General features: G+C 35.7%; 1 protein-coding gene across 1 annotated transcript in view; it reads left to right on the forward strand.

Annotated features, from left to right (window-relative positions):
- The window catches only part of LOC129942821 (glycine receptor subunit alpha-2), a 42,371-nt gene extending 24,972 nt beyond the window's left edge, over nucleotides 1–17,399 (forward strand). Inside the window, exons 2-5 of the mRNA XM_056051903.1 lie at nucleotides 14,948–15,023; nucleotides 15,085–15,539; nucleotides 15,611–16,203; nucleotides 17,043–17,399. Of these exons, the coding sequence (XP_055907878.1) occupies nucleotides 14,950–15,023; nucleotides 15,085–15,539; nucleotides 15,611–16,203; nucleotides 17,043–17,303 (1,383 nt within the window). The 5' untranslated portion in view covers nucleotides 14,948–14,949 and the 3' untranslated portion in view covers nucleotides 17,304–17,399. The remainder of the gene's footprint in view (nucleotides 1–14,947; nucleotides 15,024–15,084; nucleotides 15,540–15,610; nucleotides 16,204–17,042) is intronic.
- The last annotated feature ends 1,529 nt before the right edge of the window (nucleotides 17,400–18,928 follow it).

The raw sequence follows: 18,928 nt of genomic DNA on the forward strand, positions 1-18,928 counted from the left end.
TCAAACAAGGAAGAATCGAAATGCCCCTATAGTTTGCTGGTGAGCTAGGATCTCCTTTTTTAAAAATTGGACAAATTTGTGACATTAAAAATGACTGAGGTATTTCTTCTTTTTCTAGAAGCTTATTAAAAAAATCAAGAAGAAGATTTATGAAAGACGGGGATGAGTTTTTATAAAATTCAGCTGGTGCTGGAATTCCATCTAGCCCGGCTGCCTTGTTGTTTTTCATGTTTTTAAGGGTTGCTTGCAATTCATTTATTGTAATAGGGTCGTCTAGGTCTGAGATAGTGATTGAGGGTGAAGCATATTGAAATAGTTGTGAGTTTGTTGAGGCGTTAAGAAGTTTCTTGAAATGGTTTGCTAGTAACTCTACATTTATTGTAACTGCTGAAACATTTTTAACGCCACCTAACAATCTCACTTTAGACCAAAATGATTTTGAGTCTTTACATTTTGATAAACCTACTGCTAAACCTGCCATAAAAGTTTTTTGTTTATTTTTGCATATTCGCTTATACATTTTATTTGCATCTAGGTAGCAATGGGCAGGTTCAGACAACACAAGAAACTTCATTTACAACTGCCTCCAACTGCTTTCTTTGAACGTTAATTTTGACGGAGGCAACTAGTAAGTTTTGTTAGTGTCATAAACTTCAAACTCGGAACTTTACGTCACTAACCTCTACCTTCAGTTTTCTACAAAACAATCCTCAGAAAAGTTACAAGTCCATCCCGACTTGAATTTTGTATTTTAAAGAAATATAACTTATTCCTTTTTCTATTTGACAGGGAACCTTTTTATATAAAACATCAATTGGAATTGTGCAGCTAAAAAATAAATCACAGAAAAATAAAGTTCAGCTTTCAGTTGAATGAAAAGACATGATTAGCTGTCGTTTTGACTTCATTAGGAAGATTTTTCTTGACTAACTTTCCGGTCAATTTTCCAATAGCTTATTGGAAATCAATTTTTTGGCAGCCGGCCAATCAAATTCCAGAAACTTGAATTACTTTTAATGTGTCCTGAACCTGCCTATTTTTAAAACGAAATCATTGCTCCTTGAGCGTTGGTTTACATTTATATGACATCTTTGAAAAAATGGGCCCTACTTAATTGCAATTTTGGAAACAAATGTGTTACTGATTAGTGTATATTGGCACTGCCAGTTGTTTTTCAATTATGTTACAATATAATGACTTTATTAAAAATAAACAACACCTTTTATGGTTTAATTATTTACAAAAAAGAATAACTTCCATTTAGTTCCTTCTTATTTTACTTCAATTTCCAACTTTTAGAACAAAATGGCTAACGATGAACTGTCAAATACGCGACTGAATAGAAAATAGATTTAGTTTTGCTTTAGCTTGGCGTTTTGGTCTGACGTTTACGATAGCACGACATTGTTTTAAAAAAAATCTATACAAAACTGAAGCACTAATTTTTAGCATTTTTACTTCTTATATATGAGATATTAACTAATGAGTTTATTCAAATTCTAATTTATACGTGAATTATATTTTATTATTTAATTTTGTATTAACTTCCCAAGGAAGTTATTTTAATCGGTTCGATTTATCGAATTGAAAGTTTTGACATTAGTCGACGTTTCAAGGTCCCTACAATCTTTTTTAGAGAGCTGTCTTTGTGTGCTATTGACTTTATGTTTCACAGGTATGAAGTGAGTTTCATCTCGTGTTTGCTAGGTAAAGGATTTTACCATCGATTACCTATTTTAGATTGCATGGCAGAATCTAAATGGTTGTTTCCGCCTGATTTAATAGAAGCTTAAGTTTTGCTCTCTACCAGGATATTTTTGCTCTTTGCGACAGAATGTCACAAACTTTGATTTAGGTGGAATTGTTTTTATTTGCGATTGGCTATCAATAAAAAGGTAATCATACAAGTCTGTGGTATTGCGATCATTGAGATATGTCTAGCAGTTTTCCTCACTGCCAAGACCTTAACTTATGGAAGAAACTGCTGAAGTTAGGTAGTCTGAATGAGCTGGCTAATTTAAGAGTTTCTGCATACCTGCCTCAACACTTGTATCCTGCCACTGCCGAGATCTCAGCAAATTGAAGAAACTGCTGAAATAATGAAGGCTGAATGAGCTGCCTAGTCCAAGAATTTCTGAATAGAAACCTGCATCAACACTAGTATCTATCTTGGAGCCGTCGGTGTATTCCGCTACCGTCGCTTCGCAGGAAAAATAGATTGTAAATGGCTTGTAGTCCTCATCAATGATGTTGGACTTACAGCAATCAGTTTGGTTTTGCCGAAATTTTCTATTAGCCGCTGATTCTTGTATATATAAGTCTAGGAGCTTCATGTCGTGGAAGGAGTTCTTATGGCTGGCCCCTATGATACCAATCCATGCCATTCTTGGCATCTTGGTCATGGTTCCAAGGTTGCTGTCTTTGTCTTATGCATTGCACTAGACCCTGCTGCCATATGTTAGTACTATTCTAACGCTGGAAACATCCGTTTGATAATTTTGGGATTTGGCCTCCAGGTTTTACCAAAAATCTGTTGCGGTTGATGATTGTGTTTCTGACGCTGTTATTAGCAATAATGTTATTTACTTACTTACTTAAGGTGGCGCTACAGTCCGGGGCGGACCTCCTGGGTTTTTTCCAAGATCTGCCGTTGTGTGAATATTTGGTCTGAAGCCACACTGATTAGGACCAATCAGGTTGTTGACGAATGGCTTCAGACGTTCACATAATACGGCAGAGAGGATCTTATATGCAATGTTAAGGAGACGGATGCCTCTGTAGTTGGCGCAGTTTAGATGGTCTCCTTTCTTATGTAACAAGCACACTATGCTGAGATTCCACTCATCGGGCATGCTTTCTTCGACTTAAGTTTAGATATAGCTATCTTTATTCCGTCAAGGTCGGGTAGGCGGAATTGTTGATCTGCGTCGCCGAGGTTGAGTAGTTCTATCTCCCTTACAGCGTTATTCGGTTCGTCATTGCCGTTATACAATTTGGAGAAGTGATCTTTCCATATTCTCAGCATCGACTGCGGTTCTACTACGATGTTCCCCTGATCGTCTTTACAGGATTCGGTTCGTGGCTGGTACCCTTGGGAGGTTTTTTTTTACCTTTTACCGGTGTTCCTCTCTCCTCTTCTGCTCGTAGAGCTCGCGAGCAGCTCTAGTCCTTTTGTGCAGCGCCGTTTTGTATGCCTCTTGTTTCGCTGCGTGCGCTTGCCGGCATTTGTCGTCAAACCAGGGGTTTCGCTGTGGTGGCCGTGTAAAACCTAGCACTTCAGAGGCGGCATCTCTGATGGCTGCAAGGCAATGCCACTGGTTTTCAATGCTTAATGCAGGCAGCGTAGGACTCCTTAAGAGGTAATTAGATACTCGATCGGAATAGAACATGGCAGTCTTTGGCGATTGTAGCCTTCTAACGTCAAATCTTCCCACAGTACTTCCTTGTTTTGGCTTGAATCGGGATATCCGTAGCCGTACCTTGGCTACAACGAGGTAGTGGTCCTAGTCAATGTTGGCCTCTCGGAATATTCGGATTTCCTGGATACTGGAGAAGTGTCGTGCGTCGATCGCAATGTGGTCAATCTGGTTAACGGTTGATTGATCAGGAGATTTCCATGTCCCCTTGTATATATTAAGATGCGTGAACTGCGTACTAGCTACCAGAACTTCTCGCCCCGCAGCGAAATCGACCAGCCTGAATCCGTTGTCGGAGGTGTTGTCGTGCAGGCTGTATCTCCCGATTATGCCACCAAAGATGTCTTCTCTTCCTAGCTTGGCATTAAAATCTCCTGATAGAAGAAGAATATGTCTTTGGTGTCTTCATCTTTCTCCTCTGTTGGGGCATTCGCGCATATTAGGCTTATGTTGGCGAATTTAGCCTTGATGCGGATTGTCGTGATGCGCTCGCTCAAACTGTTGAAACTCAAGACTTTTTGCCTGAGTCTAGTTCCAACAACAAATCCACACCCAAATTGACGCTGTCTTTGTTCTCGGTAGCAGTCGCCGTAGTATATATTGCAGTCTTTTAGTTTCCGTTTTCCCGGTCCCATCGCACTTCTTGGATGGCGGTAATATCTGCCTTCCAGCAGTTAAGGGCTTCCGCTAATTGTTCGGCTGCACGTGGTCTGTTAAGGGACCTAACATTCCACGTACATATCCGAAGTTCGTTGTCCTTATTTCATTTGCGTGGGTTGTAAACAGTGAATCCGTCCGTATCCGAGGCTTGTTGGTGCTTCGTACTTTTTACGTGGCCAGGAAGTGACCCCGACGGCACAACCTCCAATCTGGAGGGCCAGATCCTTAGTATAACTCCAAGGAAAGGGAGCCGGATAAACCGCTCCTTACAGGCCTGGGCACCGAATATGTCGAAGAAGCCCTATAAGGTGTTCACTTAGTAGTTCAACCGTACTGGAACTGTAGACCCCATCCGTTGCAGGTATAAGTAAGTGTAGGAAACAAAAACATTTAATTGGCAGCGATGTTCTCGCAGCCTCCGTTCTTCCTTCTGTACCTAAACTACGCTTTATACATGTTTCTCGTCTTAAAAACTGTCAATGAAAACGACATTACGAAATTTGTAGCACAAATGTTAAATCTCCCAGCAGAGAACCTTGTTTGCGCTAAATTGGTGAAGAAAGATGAAGATATTTCTCAACTGCGTTTTATAAATTTTAAACTTAGTGTACCTTCGAGATCTTTCTATGCTGTTCTTCAATCAATTTTATGGCCAACTGGTGTACAAGTAAAGCAGTTTTTGAAATATTCAAAAAGCGGAATAGGCCAAAAACAAAATCCAACGTCAACATAATAAAAGATCTTAAAATCTTTAGCTTCGAAAAGTGTTTTTCCATCTTTTATCATAATGCGAGCGGTATGAGAACCAAATCGCATGATTTCCTTATTGCTGCCCAGGACAGTCCATACGACATTTAAGCTTTGACTGAAACTTGCTTAAATGATAACTTTTTGAATGGTAAATATGTTTCCCGAATACAACGTCTTTCGCAAAGATCGTCAAACTGGTCAAACTAGAGGAGGAGCTTTATTGGCTCAATCAAATTTTACAAGTAGAGAAATTAGACTACCTTATAATTCTTTCGAAATTGATCAGATTTGTGTTTGTGTAGATCTATTTATTCAATTTTTTCAATGTATTCATTTATATCCCACCTTCATCTCAAATTCTTTTGTATGATTCTCACATTAAAAATATTGTAGATATTGCTAATGATAAAGATGAAAATTGTTATTTTGTAGTTGTTGGTGATTTTAACTTGACTAATAATAATTGGAAATTGTCAGACGATGAAAAGCAAATGTTTCCTTATAATGTTATCAAAGATTATGAATATAATGTTATTGATAGTTTATCAGCCTTAAATATGTATGTATCAAATGAACAATATTTCTAATTCTATTGGTCGTATTTTGAATTTAATTTTCGTTGATAATTGTCTTGAAGCTCAATTTAATGAACCATCTTATAAAATGTTAGAAAATAGCATTCATCACAATGCAGTTATAACGGTTTTTTAATTTTTCCATTTTGAATGAATCTAAATCGAAAAAAAGAGGCTGGGATGCGACCCACACTGATAACTTCCCATCCCGTCTGTCGATTTGTCTTGCTTAAAAGTTTGTCTATATGTACTCGTATCAATTTTTACCAAATTTGCGTACTATTTTTTGTAGATTTTATTTTGTACGAAAAAACGGACTGTTGGATTTTTGTATAAAAATTACTGAATATCGAAAACAATATTTTCTGTGAAATAATATAAGTTTGAAGCCAATATTTTTAATTTTTGAAAAGCTATTTGAGCCGAAAGTAAATTTTTACCAAGTTTTAGTATTGTTTTTTTTTTTATAGTTTTATTTTTTGTAAAAAAACTGTCAATTCGAATTTTTTAAAAATATTACCAAATGTTAAAAACAATATTTCTTATAAGATAATATTAGTTTGAAGCCAATATACAAAATTTTTGAAGAGATATTTGAATCGACAATCAATTTTTACCAACTTTTATACATTTTTGTTTAGGTTTTTTTTTTTGTAAAAATAACTGTCAATTCGATTTTTCTCAAAATTCTTCAAAATGTTGAAAACAATATATCTTATAAGAAATAATTAGTTAGAAGCTATTATCTCAAAGTTTTTAAAAGATATTTGAGTCGAAAATCATTTTTTACCAACTTTTGTTAATTTTTTTTTTCGGTTTTTAAATTTTTTGTAAAAAAAACTGTAAATTTGATTTTTTTCAAACTTTAACTGAATGTTGACAACAAAATTTTTTGAAAGATAAAAGTAAATTAAAGCCAATATCGCAAAGTTTTGAAAAGATATTTGAGTCGAAAATCAATTTTTTACCAACTTTTATTAATATTTTTTTAGGTTTTTATTTTTTGTAAAAAACATTTTTCAAAATGTTAAAAACAGTATTTCTTATAAGATAAAATAAGCTTGAAGCCTAAATTTCAAGTTTTTGAAAAGATATTGGAATCGATATTTAATTTTTACGAACTTTGAATAATGTTTTTCTTAGATTTTTATTTTTTATAAAAAAAACTGTCAATTAGATTTTTCTCAAAATTCTATCAGATGTCGAAAACATTATTCTTCGTTGCACAAAATTGTTTTTGAGATGAAATCATATTTCAGTCGTAAAATTTTGGAGGTGAACATTTTTTTTTTCAGTTTTATTGATATATAAAAAAAACCGTTATATTGATTTTTTTCAAAAAATATAGCTGTTTGGTATCACGTTACAATATATTATATAAAATTTAATTCAAGTCTCTAGCGTTTTTGGTTCGTAAGATATTTAGGGCTAAAAAAAATTTCACCCACGCAATTTTCTTGAGAGCCCTTTCTGCATCTTTCTGCCTTATTATCTGTATAACAAAATTTGTTTGAAGTCGATATCTCTTCTGGTTCTTGAGCTATGAACGACGAAAAAACGTCGCGAACGTACAGACGTACGGCCGTACGGACGTAAGGACGTACGGACGTACGAATGTACTTACACACGCACGCACAGACATCTTTCTAAAAATATTTTATTTCGACTCTAGGGACCTTGAAACGTAGAGAAATGTCAAAATTTTCAATTTGACAAATCGGACCCATTACAATAACTTCCTATGGGAAGTTAAAAATTCATAATTGTATGATTTCAAAAAAGCTGATTATGGTTCCATAAAAACTTATTTAAACACAGTAGATTGGCAACATATCTTAAGTAGTAAAGATACTAAACAAACTTTTACTTTGTTTCGGAACATTTTAGATTCAGCGGTTTCTTCTTACGTTCCTTCAACAAAAAAGTTATCTGTTGACGATGTCTTACAAGTACTTTTATCTCTTGAATAAAGTTTGTCTATTTCACCAAGCAATATTCCACCAATTCTTTTAAATACTTGTGCTAATATACTTGATTCACCACTTTGTATAATATTTAACCTTTCTTTAAGTAATGGTGAGTTCTTAGATGAATGGAAAAACTCTTTAATAACTCTCCTTCATAAATCAGGTACAAAAAGTTCTATTGAAAATTGCAGACAAATTGTATAATCTTATTCACAATAACATTTCAGTTTACCAACATGGTTTCTTAAAAGGTACGAAGCTCGTAGATCCAGTACTACAAATTTGTCAATATTTTCAAAGCGTTCTCAAGTTGACACTATTTACACTGATTTTTCAAAGGCTTACGACCCCGTTCAACATAGTGTTTACTTAAAAAAAAATAGAAATACCTATATATGGATTTCACTTAGCTATTTAGTAGGTAGAAAACAGGTGGTAAAAATTAATAATGCCTTATCTAAAGAAAATTATAAATTTTTCGGGTGTTCCTCAAGGTAGTCACCTTGGACCACCTCTTTTCATCACTTTTATTAACGACTTACCATTACATATTACTTTTTCTCATTGTCTCCTATTTGCTGACGATTTGAAAATATTCAGTTCCATATAGGGCTCTTGATTTTACCCGGGTAATACCCATTTCAGCAAAAATCCGGGTACCCGGGTATTGCGGGTATTACCCAAATTTGCGGGTACCCGGAAGATGTCAACTGGCGGGTACCCGACAATATCGTGTTACGGGTACCCAGTACTCAAAAACGCTACAATTGCTTATGAAATAATATTTCACAAGAAGAGGAAGCAGAGAAGCAATGAAATGTGATTTTTATATCCATAAGCATCATGTTGTACTTAAATTTTATTGAAAGAATACTGATGTGAATAAGTTTTGACTAATTTCCTTCACATTTCTCTTAGAACTTCAATTTTACGTTCTTTTCTATAAAAAGAAATATCCAGAATCCAAATAATTTCTCAATAATAATTAATCCCTGCCCAGCAGTAAATCAATATTTTGAGACAAAATAGAAAATCCAGATAAAAAAAACGTTACTTGGAAGGTAACAGTTCGAGCCAGTCCAAGGCTAATACAAAATAAAAGAAAAATCGAAATGGGATTTTCTTTAAACTAAATGAAGTTTCAATAAAATTTCCCCTCCCTACGGGGAAAAGACCCCCTCCAATTCGATTTTTTTCTTGTCTTAACTCAACCGACATCGATCTAGCTTTTTGTCACACCTAATACAATATTTTTAAAATGATGGCATTGTTTTAAGAAATTTATTTTGTTTGATTGCACTTGTTTTTGTCCCGATCCCGAAAATACGGGTTCTACGCCTTCTTCATGGAACAGTTCCACAGTTATGAATAGCAGGAACAGCAGTAGTGCAGATCCTCCAAGAAAAAAAAGACGCCGAAATGACGAAACTTGCAACGCTAAGCGACAAGAACAAATTTCACAGGCAACCGCCTTCATGATATCTGCAAATGGGCTGCCGATTTCATTCGTGGAAAGTGATGGATTTAAACATTTTATGCCTGTTGTTGAACCCAACTATGAAATTCCAGCAGCTTCAACTATTTTATCCACGTTACAGCTATTATATAATCAGGTTTATGAAAAAATTAAAAATACGATAGGGTCGTCCAGAGCACAGGACTCATTCGTATCAATTACTGTGCATTTTGTTAATGATAAGTGGGAAAAATTACGTATTATGTGCAGAACACATGGAAGAAAGGCACACTGCAGAAAACTTGCTGTGCTGCACACACGTTGCAAATCTGCGTTAAACATGCCTTGCAATCAGTAGAAGCATACCAACTTGCACTAAAAAAAGCAAGCACTTTAGTAGGTCACCACTTTAATATGGCTGCTTCTGAATTAGGTAAAATTTGCCCTACAAGATGGAGTTCATCGTATCTCATGTGTGAAAGGCTTATAGTAAATCGAGCAGCTGTCGTTGCGGTTTTGCCGGACAGAAGTATACCTTCTTCAAAACTGGCACTCAAGCTAGAAATAAGCGAGAAGAAATGGGCACTATGATAAGCTATGACCAAAACTCTAAAACCATTTCAGGTTGCAACTACAATTTTATGCCAAGAAAATATCACCATTTCTGGTCTTCGATCGATTATCAATGGACTCAATTATAAACACCTAACTTCGAACGTCGGAGATGACGAAAATACTATCAAATTCGTGGAAACGATAAGAGAAAGTTTGCAGCAGAGGTTTAAAATGGGTTTTAGGTGTGATTTCGAAGAAGTTCTCACGGAACAAATTTCATCATTTTTGGATCCAACACAAAAACTTAGACGTCGAGGCTGAACATATGAAAGATGTTATAAGAAACCACGTGCGGCATCTAACAGAAAATTCTTTGCCGAATGAGAATAGAGAAATTGTTTATGGGAAGCGAAGTGCCATGAACTTCTTATTAGATGCGAAATCTGATTGTGAAAATTTCAACGAGTTTGATATGTATCTGAGGGAACCACAGATAAACTACAATGTTTTGGAGCCTTTGAAATTGTGGGAAAATAATGAGGCAAAATATCCAAACCTAGAACTGCTGGCCAAAAAGTATTTATGTATACCAGCGATATCGGTATCCTCGGAACGCTGTTTTTCTGCTGCAGGTAACATTTTTACACCTAAAAGATCAAGTCTGTTGCCAGAAAATGTTGGCTTGTTGACATTTTTGATGAGCAATCAAAAATTGTTACAATCAAGTCCTAAATAAGTTTAAATTTGTTATTTTGACCACGTTTTAATTTCTTAACGAACAAATTATTGTGTTTTTAATGAATAACTTCTTCTTTTCCTGAAATGTTTATTAAATTTACGTTTTTGAAATGAAGATAATTTTTTTTCAATAAAAAAAAATTGTTATGAATTTGTTTATTTTATTTTTAACCAGAGCTACTCGTACATATAGTCGAATCAAAATCCGAATACTTATCTATGTATTTTGTATAAGGTAAGCACCAGAGAAATAATATAATTATTATTTTCTTTCAATCTTTCTTTAAGTCTTTTTTTATAACTATACACAGTGACGTAGCTACCGCTGTATCAGCTGTATCCATGTAACAGGGCCCTTGAGATATAGGGGCCCCCAAAGATATAGAGAACAAGACGTGTGTAAAAATATACTTGAAGTATCAACATTCTTCGATAGTTTAGAGAAAATATATACATTTTTGGTAACAGTATGAAGCGCTGGTCTTTGCTGCACAACGATTCATTCGAAAAATATAAAATTACCCTTAAAAACGTTTGTCCTACGAGATGGTCATCACGAAATGATGCACTATGTGGAATAAGATCAAACTATACATTGATAATGAAAACCTTACACCAAATCAATTTGACCTCAACAAAAAAAGACGAACGAGACGAATGTAAAAATGTTATAAACATTTTAGAGACGTCCGACTTTATTGTGTTGATGTCATTTTTTTCTTCGCTGTTTGATATTATAAGTCCAGTTTCCAAAGCCCTTCAAGATGAGGAAAATGATTTACAAAAAGCAAGTATTTTGCTTCAAAATTTTTTAGACGGCCTAGAAAAAGAAAGAAATCAAAAGAAATTCAGTGATCTACTTAAAAAGTCTAAGGATTTAGCCAACGATTGGGGAGTGACGCCTGTCTTCAAAAATAAAAGGAGGAAAATAACGAAGCGGTTTTTTGATGAGTTGGCAGAAGATCATAGAATTTTTGATCCGGAAATTTACTTCAAAGTCAATATTTACTAATCCTGCTTGGACATTTTGATTGGACAAACTCAGCAAAGATTTCAAAGCTTTCATAGTCTTAGTAGTATGTTTGAAGTGTTGGAACCGGATAAGCTTTAATCGTTCTCAAATGATGAAATAAATCAAGGTTCAAAAAAGCTGGTGGAAAAGTACAATATAGACATATCTGGTGATTTCCGCAATCAACTAATTGCTCTAAAAACATGCCTTAAATCCGAAATCCTCAAAATTCATTCCATAAAAGAACTTGCTAAATTATTACTCATCGAATTTAATAGTCTTGCTTTTGGTTTTTCTGAAGTAATAACAGCATGCTTTCTCTTTTTGCCTCTTCCGGTCACCACAGCAACAGCTGAAAGATCTTTTTCCAAGCTGAAAATAATAAAAAATTATCTCAGAACTTCAATGGGACAGAAGAGGTTGTCAGATTTATCACTTTTATCAATAGAAGCAGATAATATTGAAAAACTGAAATCTTCTTCAGGTATGGAAGATTTAATAAATAAATTTGCAGACAAAAAGCCTCTAGGTTACGGAAAATTCTTTCAACTAGTCCAGCTATGCCAAGCTGCTTGAAAAATACAGACGGCTCCTGGACTTATTCAAGTAATGAATCGCTGAACTTACTATTGGACACTCACTTTTCTTGTAGTTCTCTTACCGAAACTTGCAACAGTTTTATACGTTCAAGTCCAAATACAACATATCCACAAGGTCTGATCACAAAGGATTAGCTACAATGGGCTCTCAACAGCCATTTAAATCTGCAGGACCAGTTGGAATAATACCAGCCGAATTACAAAAGGCTTGTGATATAATTGCACCAGTCCTTAAGGCAATTTTTACCAGCTGTCTTTACCTGGTCCATGTTCCCTCGGCATGGAGAGAGGTTAAAGTTGTTTTTATACCTAATGCAGGTAAATGCTCCCAAGTCAATCCTAAAAATCTACAACCTATAAGTCTATCATCATTCCTTCTTAAGACCTTGGAAAGATTGATTGATATCCATTTAAGGGCACGTATCGATACAAGACTCCTGTCTTCGTCTCAACATGCCTACTGGAAAGGTAAATCGGTGGAAACAGCGTTACACACTTTAGTACGCACCATCGAATATACCCTCCATCATAAAGAGTTCACTATGGTTGCTTTCCTTGACATCGAAGGTGCCTTTAACAACGTGGACACATCTATAACCACATCTGCACTGACATCTCTAAATGTAGAGAGTTCGCTTCGGGAGTTAATTCATTTAATGCTTAAAAATAAATAAATAAATTGGGTGGCGCAACAGTCCGTTATGAACCAGGACCTAGTGACTTACAACTCTCAACCATTCCTGTGTGCAAGTACTGTTGTCAGGAATGGAAGGGACCTACAGTTTTAGGCCGAATCCGAACGGCTAGTTTGAGGAAGCACTTTTTCATGAAAAGAATTACTCTTGAAGGATTTGTCAATTCCTCGCAAGAGGTAGTACCCGCGAAAATTATTTGTTTTAAATTAAGGTGGCACAGGCAGGGATTGAACCCAAGACCCCTTGCATGACAGTCCAACGCACTAACCATCACACCACGGGTACTACATTTAATGTTTTCTAGAAGAATAATAATTAACTCAAAACTGGGCAAACCTTCTAGCAGACGATTCGTTAGAAGAGGACGCCTCAAGGTGGTGTTCTATCCCCTCTCCTCAGGAACCTAGTGGTGAATAAAATCCTAACTAGTCTGGATGCGGAGGGTTTCAGAGTGATAGCCTATGCGGACGACGTTGCTATAGCAGTTTCAGGAAAGCATCTTAATATCCTAAAAGAACTCTTACAAAATGCCTTAGACAGACTAATACTTTGGGCTAATCGGTGTGAACTGAGTTTTAACCCACACAAAACCAATCTGGTCTTGTTTTCGAGGAGATACAAAATTCCATTTGTCAACCCTCCTTACATTAAAGGAATCCAATTAAAATTCTCAGACGAGGCTAAATACCTAGGTCTTGTCTTAGACAAAAAACTAAATTGGAAACGCAACGTACAGGAAAGAGTCAAAAAAGCTACTATAGCTCTCTTTTCTTGCAAAAAAGCTATTGGTAATAAATAGGGTTTACAACCCAGAATCACGCATTGGCTATACACATCGGTAATCAGACCGATTTTAACGTACGGTGTGGCAGTATGGTGGACTGCTTTAGAGAAAGGTAAAAACAGGGTAAGTTAAATAAAGTCCAACGTTCAGCCTGCTTCGTCGCAGTGGACTAACAACAACATTGGCCACTCCGTAATTCTAAGGTACGTAGAATCAATTCCAAAGCACACAGACTGCACCATCCCCCAACTGCAATTCGACAGAAACTTCCAGATTTCTATACCTACCAGATCTTTTTGGGAGGATAGGACATTCTTGGAGGATGAGTCAATCCATTTTTACACAGATGGGTTAAAAACCAAAGAAGGGGTTGGTGGAGGTGTGTACTCTGAACGACTGAAATTAAGTCTCTCATTCCGCCTTTCCAATCATTGTAGCGTGTTTAAAGAAGTCTTGTCTTGGCTCAAAGAAAACGTGATATCAACATCTGATATCCGTATTTTCTCTGACAGCCAGGCCGCTATCAAATCTCTGGACTCTGTCTCTACAAACTCTATAACAGTCCATAACTGTCGATCATCTATAATGGAGATGGCGCAACAGTTTAATATTCACCTTTGCTGGGTGCCGGACCATTGAGAAATTCCAGGTAACTGTAAGGCAGATGAACTCGCCAGGAATGGTACAGTACAGCCCATCCTACCACGTTTGGCAAGTACTGGCATACCAAGCGCTACTTGTAAACTGCTGCTTATGCAAGACGCTGTGAGGAGGGCAGGCACCAGGTGGGACAACATCACCACATGTCAAGCCACAAAAAACATCTGGCCAACACTGGATTTAAACGTTCAAGGTGCTGGCTCTCTCTAAGCAGATCGCATATAAGCTCGATAATAGGTGTCATAACCGGACACTGTCTTATAGAGAAGCACACAAATGACTTTTGCAGAAGCTGTATGGACGAGGAAGAAACGGTTCTCCATCTTCTCTGCACATGCCCTGCTCTAGCTCGAAAACGCAAGAATTACCTAGGAGAATTCTTCTTTAACAATCTAAACGATCTAAATCATATCGGTACAATCAGCCTCTCACGTTTCGTAAGGGACTCAAGCTGGTTCCATTGAGCTTAGGAGGAAGCCTCAAGATTTATGTAGTATAACAATGGGCCATTAAACTGGCCTAAGTGTGTCCGTTTCCATCTTGGACAGCCACTATAACCTAACCTAACCTAACCTAGTAGCTATGCTAAGTATAATCCTACCACAAGAGCTTGTAAGGATTTTAATGAATATGATGTTGCAATTGATTTTAATATTAATAGAAATGAAAATTGGTATTTTCATCTGTTTTTTGCTGCCGAATCTTTTGACTTTTGTTCAATTTTTGGCTGCCAAATTTCTAATTTGCTTGCATAATATTAAGATCTAAGACAGATATTCAAATGGAATATAATTTTTTTAACGATTATCGAAGTGTATTTAAAGATGAGAGGTAGGCTAGCCAAAGACTTCATGCAAAATCTAACTATGTTTCCAAAAATAAAATACGAAATTGGCTAATCGGCCTTTTACGTACTTTTTTGTTTGAAGTTCCTTAGTTAAATGTTAATACGTTAATTTTAATATTATTTAAAATAACTGCATATTATTCAGCCCTTAATCTATTATTTTTGTGTATTCAAGTTTTAAATTTATTATTATTACATAATGATCTGGTTATTTTTTCAAATTTTTGTTTCAGTGATGATGGATCCCCGACTTTTCCTTTTAGTTATCATATCGATATGTCAGCAAAAAACCATTTCTGCCGAATATCAGTGAGTTTTTATTGTTGATAGTATACGAGTTACTTGATTTTATTAACTCTTTTTCATTTAGGCAAAGTTTGGCTTTTACGGACATCCTGCCGGAGGACACAAAACGATATGATAAAATGAGACCTCCCAAAAAGGATGGCCAGGCAACAATTGTTTTCTTTCACGTAACAGTTATGGGCTTAGATTCAATTGATGAAAACTCCATGACCTATGTTGCTGATGTCTTCTTTGCCCAAACCTGGAAGGATCATCGATTAAGACTTCCCGAGAACATGACTACCGAATATCGTTTGTTAGAAGTTGACTGGCTCAAGAATATGTGGCGTCCTGATTCGTTTTTTAAAAACGCTAAATCTGTCACCTTTCAAACAATGACAATTCCTAATCATTATATGTGGTTGTATAGAGATAAAACAATTCTGTATATGGTAAAGTTGACTCTTAAATTATCATGCATCATGAATTTTGCCATATATCCTCATGATACACAAGAATGTAAGCTTCAAATGGAAAGCCGTAAGTTATAAAACGTGTAGTCTATTAACTAATCAATGAAGGTTTTGAACCAATCTTTTTTTGAATTCCAGTTTCACATACAACAGATGATATGATCTTTCAGTGGGATCCAACAACTCCGTTAGTTGTCGACGAAAATATCGAGTTGCCACAAGTAGCACTAATTCATAATGTCACAGCGGATTGTACCCAAGTTTATTCGACTGGCAACTTCACCTGCTTAGAAGTTATATTTACACTTAAGCGTCGTTTAGTTTACTATGTTTTCAATACATACATTCCAACTTGCATGATTGTTATTATGTCCTGGGTATCGTTTTGGATTAAGCCAGAGGCAGCTCCAGCTCGTGTGACATTGGGTGTTACTTCACTGCTTACACTTTCAACGCAACATGCGAAATCGCAAGCTTCGCTGCCGCCTGTGTCGTATTTAAAGGCTGTGGATGCATTCATGTCAGTGTGTACGGTTTTCGTGTTCATGGCTCTCATGGAATATTGCTTGATAAATATTGTTTTGAGTGATACTCCAATACCAAAGCCTATTGCCTATCCACCCAAACCAGTTCCGGAAGCAGCACCAAAAAAGGAGGAACCACCTCCACGTCCAAAGGACGAAAAAATCGAGAAAATAGAAAAAATATTTGATGAAATGACAAAGCGAAAGGTAAGACATGCTAAGTTTTAGGATTTAAATCAAATGGCATAGCTTGTTAAAACGCCCCGTCTGACATAGATCCCAATTGGGTTTCTGTGACTTATTTTCGTCATAACCACGCGTTCGGTCGTACCGTCTTTAACATATTGAATAGAAACAATGGAATCTTATGAGACAATCTGAAATGTACCTATTGGTCTATTTTCTTTTTTTGGGCTGACAGCTGTATTGGCATTGCCATTTTGTTTATTTAATTTCAGAATCTGTGTGCAGAAGCAGTGCCTCCATCTGTTGTTAAATTTATAAACAAAATAAAAGAAACACATAAATAAATCAAAAAAATTTAAGTAAACTTGTAAAGTTTCTTCTCAACGCGCAAGGTTTGAAGCTACATTACGATATGCAAATTTTTAGGCCACGTTTTATGATCGTAAAGTCGGTAAGAAGCCTGTCAAAAGTCAACCAACCTAACGCTTGTTTGTGGTTTAGCTATAAAAAAGAGCTTGTGATTTTATGAGGCCTGTGCTGCACATACATATTTGTGGTAACACACAAGCAGCAAAAACTTATATTAACTTTCAAGTTTTGCCAAAACAAGCTTTATTTAAATCCAGAAACTTTAAAATAATAACCTTTAGAGACGGACGTCTTTAAAAAATTAATAAAACTATCTTAATGTGGTTGAGTAAAAAACTAACATTTTCTAATATAGTTAAGTTCCTAAGGTGGAGGGCTAAAATGTACATCAAATTAACACCAAAGTTGTATTTTTTTATAAAACTGTTTTTCTTTACTATTTATTTTTAATTATCCTTTTTTTTAATAATAATTGATTTTTATTATTTTAGTCCGTAAATGTTCGTCGCATCCCTCGCCCTGATACATCCGATGGACCTTGGATTCCTCGACAGGAGAGTCGCATAATATTAACACCTGGTATCATTGCACCTCCTCCACCACCACCACCGGAAGAAAAACCAAAGCTTACCCCGCAACAAGAACGCCTCAAACGCGCCATCTACATTGATCGAACTGCAAGAGTACTATTTCCAGCACTATTTGCGTTTCTCAATATAACTTATTGGATAGTGTTTTACGAATACTTATAAGCTAAACAAATTAAAAAGATACAAAAAACAAAACAAGAACGCATCAATATATTAAGACATAAAAATAAATGTTAAATAATTATAATTTAAAAATAAGATTTTCAACTGTCGTTTTATTAATATGGAAACAAAATATCACATTGTACTAAAGTTGTTCCTGAATAAAGCTTAATCCCTTCATTAAATGTGTTTGCCTTAATTTTATAAACGAAATTATTCTAAAACAAAACAATGGACAGTTTTTATAATCCAATAACGTTATGCCAGTAAGCTGAACACATCCTGTCGGAAACTAATGGTGGATAAACGTGTATCTGCACTTTGAAGTCTCCAGACAAAGAGGATCCAAAACAATCAAATCGCACTGGTTGGAAAGAGAGAGAAGATTAAAAATGGTGACGTCTTCAAAAATACAAATTATAGGAAATCGGATGAAGACTATAGTAAGAAAAAACTTTAATTTTTACGCTTTTTTACTTTATGAAGACTTATAAGTACCTTCTAACTACGAGTATTATTTTGAGACTATGGAAAAGCACTATTGCAAAATTATAGCAATCTTTGTTTATTTTGTGGTTATTTTACAGCTTTTGTTAGGGTTTTTGTTTTATTTATAGGAAGTAAAAATAGTTACTATCGGTGTATTCTCTCCCACTTTCATGTTTTCAAATGCAGACACATGTAAATCCACTTAAAATATATTAGAAAACTTCAGTTAATTTGGTTATTAATAGTTAATATTTTTGGTTGATAAGCAATTCATGATAAAATTAATGTTTTTAAAGTAATTTCAATATTATGAAATTTGTTTGTGATGCCTGAGGTCTTTGGATCAATACCAGGCTCTTGCGATAAATACACAAATTCTAAAAGAGTAGTTCGTGTCATGAAAAGTGCTTACTTAAATTAGCCGTTCGGATTCAGTATAAATCTGTAGGAGCTCTCCATCCCTGACCTAAATTGCAAACATTTGCCACCTATTTTTTTATTTATAAATAAACTTTAACCTACACGGAAGAAAATATAAACAGTTTTTCAAATGAGACTGGAAAACTTTTAAAATGTCTCTGTGAACGCACCCTTGGACCAATCGAAAAAATCTGTCAATGGCAAAGCATTCACTGAAAATCAATGTTGCAACTTATGTACATAAAATATTTACTACATGATTTAAATATTTACTAATTAAATCAACAGCTTTATAAGTTAATAAGAAAATCAAATGGTAGACATGTGCATTCAAGAGGACACAAGCGTCCACAGGTTTTCCTCAAAACCAACCTCTGTCTATAAACCCCTACTCTCACCTCCCCGTGGTGAACATCGGGTGCCTAGTATCTCAACTGGAGATTGGGTTCCAACCCCAGTGGAAAGTTGTTGGGGCAGCAAACAAGAGAGGTAGGGAGAGGTGTTTCCACTAAGGCACCTCTCCTTATCCAAACGGCAGCGGAGGAATTCCCGAGATGGAATCAACGGTGGCGTCTACCGTTCCTGTAAGATTGAACTACGTAGTGAACACCTTATAGGGCTTCTTCGACTTATTCGGCCTATAAGGAGCGGTTTTATCCAGCTCCCCATCTTTGGAGTTGTACTAAGGATCTGGCCCTCCAGGTTGGGGATTGTGC

Source organism: Eupeodes corollae, chromosome 1 (genome assembly GCF_945859685.1).
Source record: "Eupeodes corollae chromosome 1, idEupCoro1.1, whole genome shotgun sequence".
In the NCBI taxonomy this organism is placed as follows: Eukaryota; Metazoa; Arthropoda; class Insecta; order Diptera; family Syrphidae; genus Eupeodes; species Eupeodes corollae.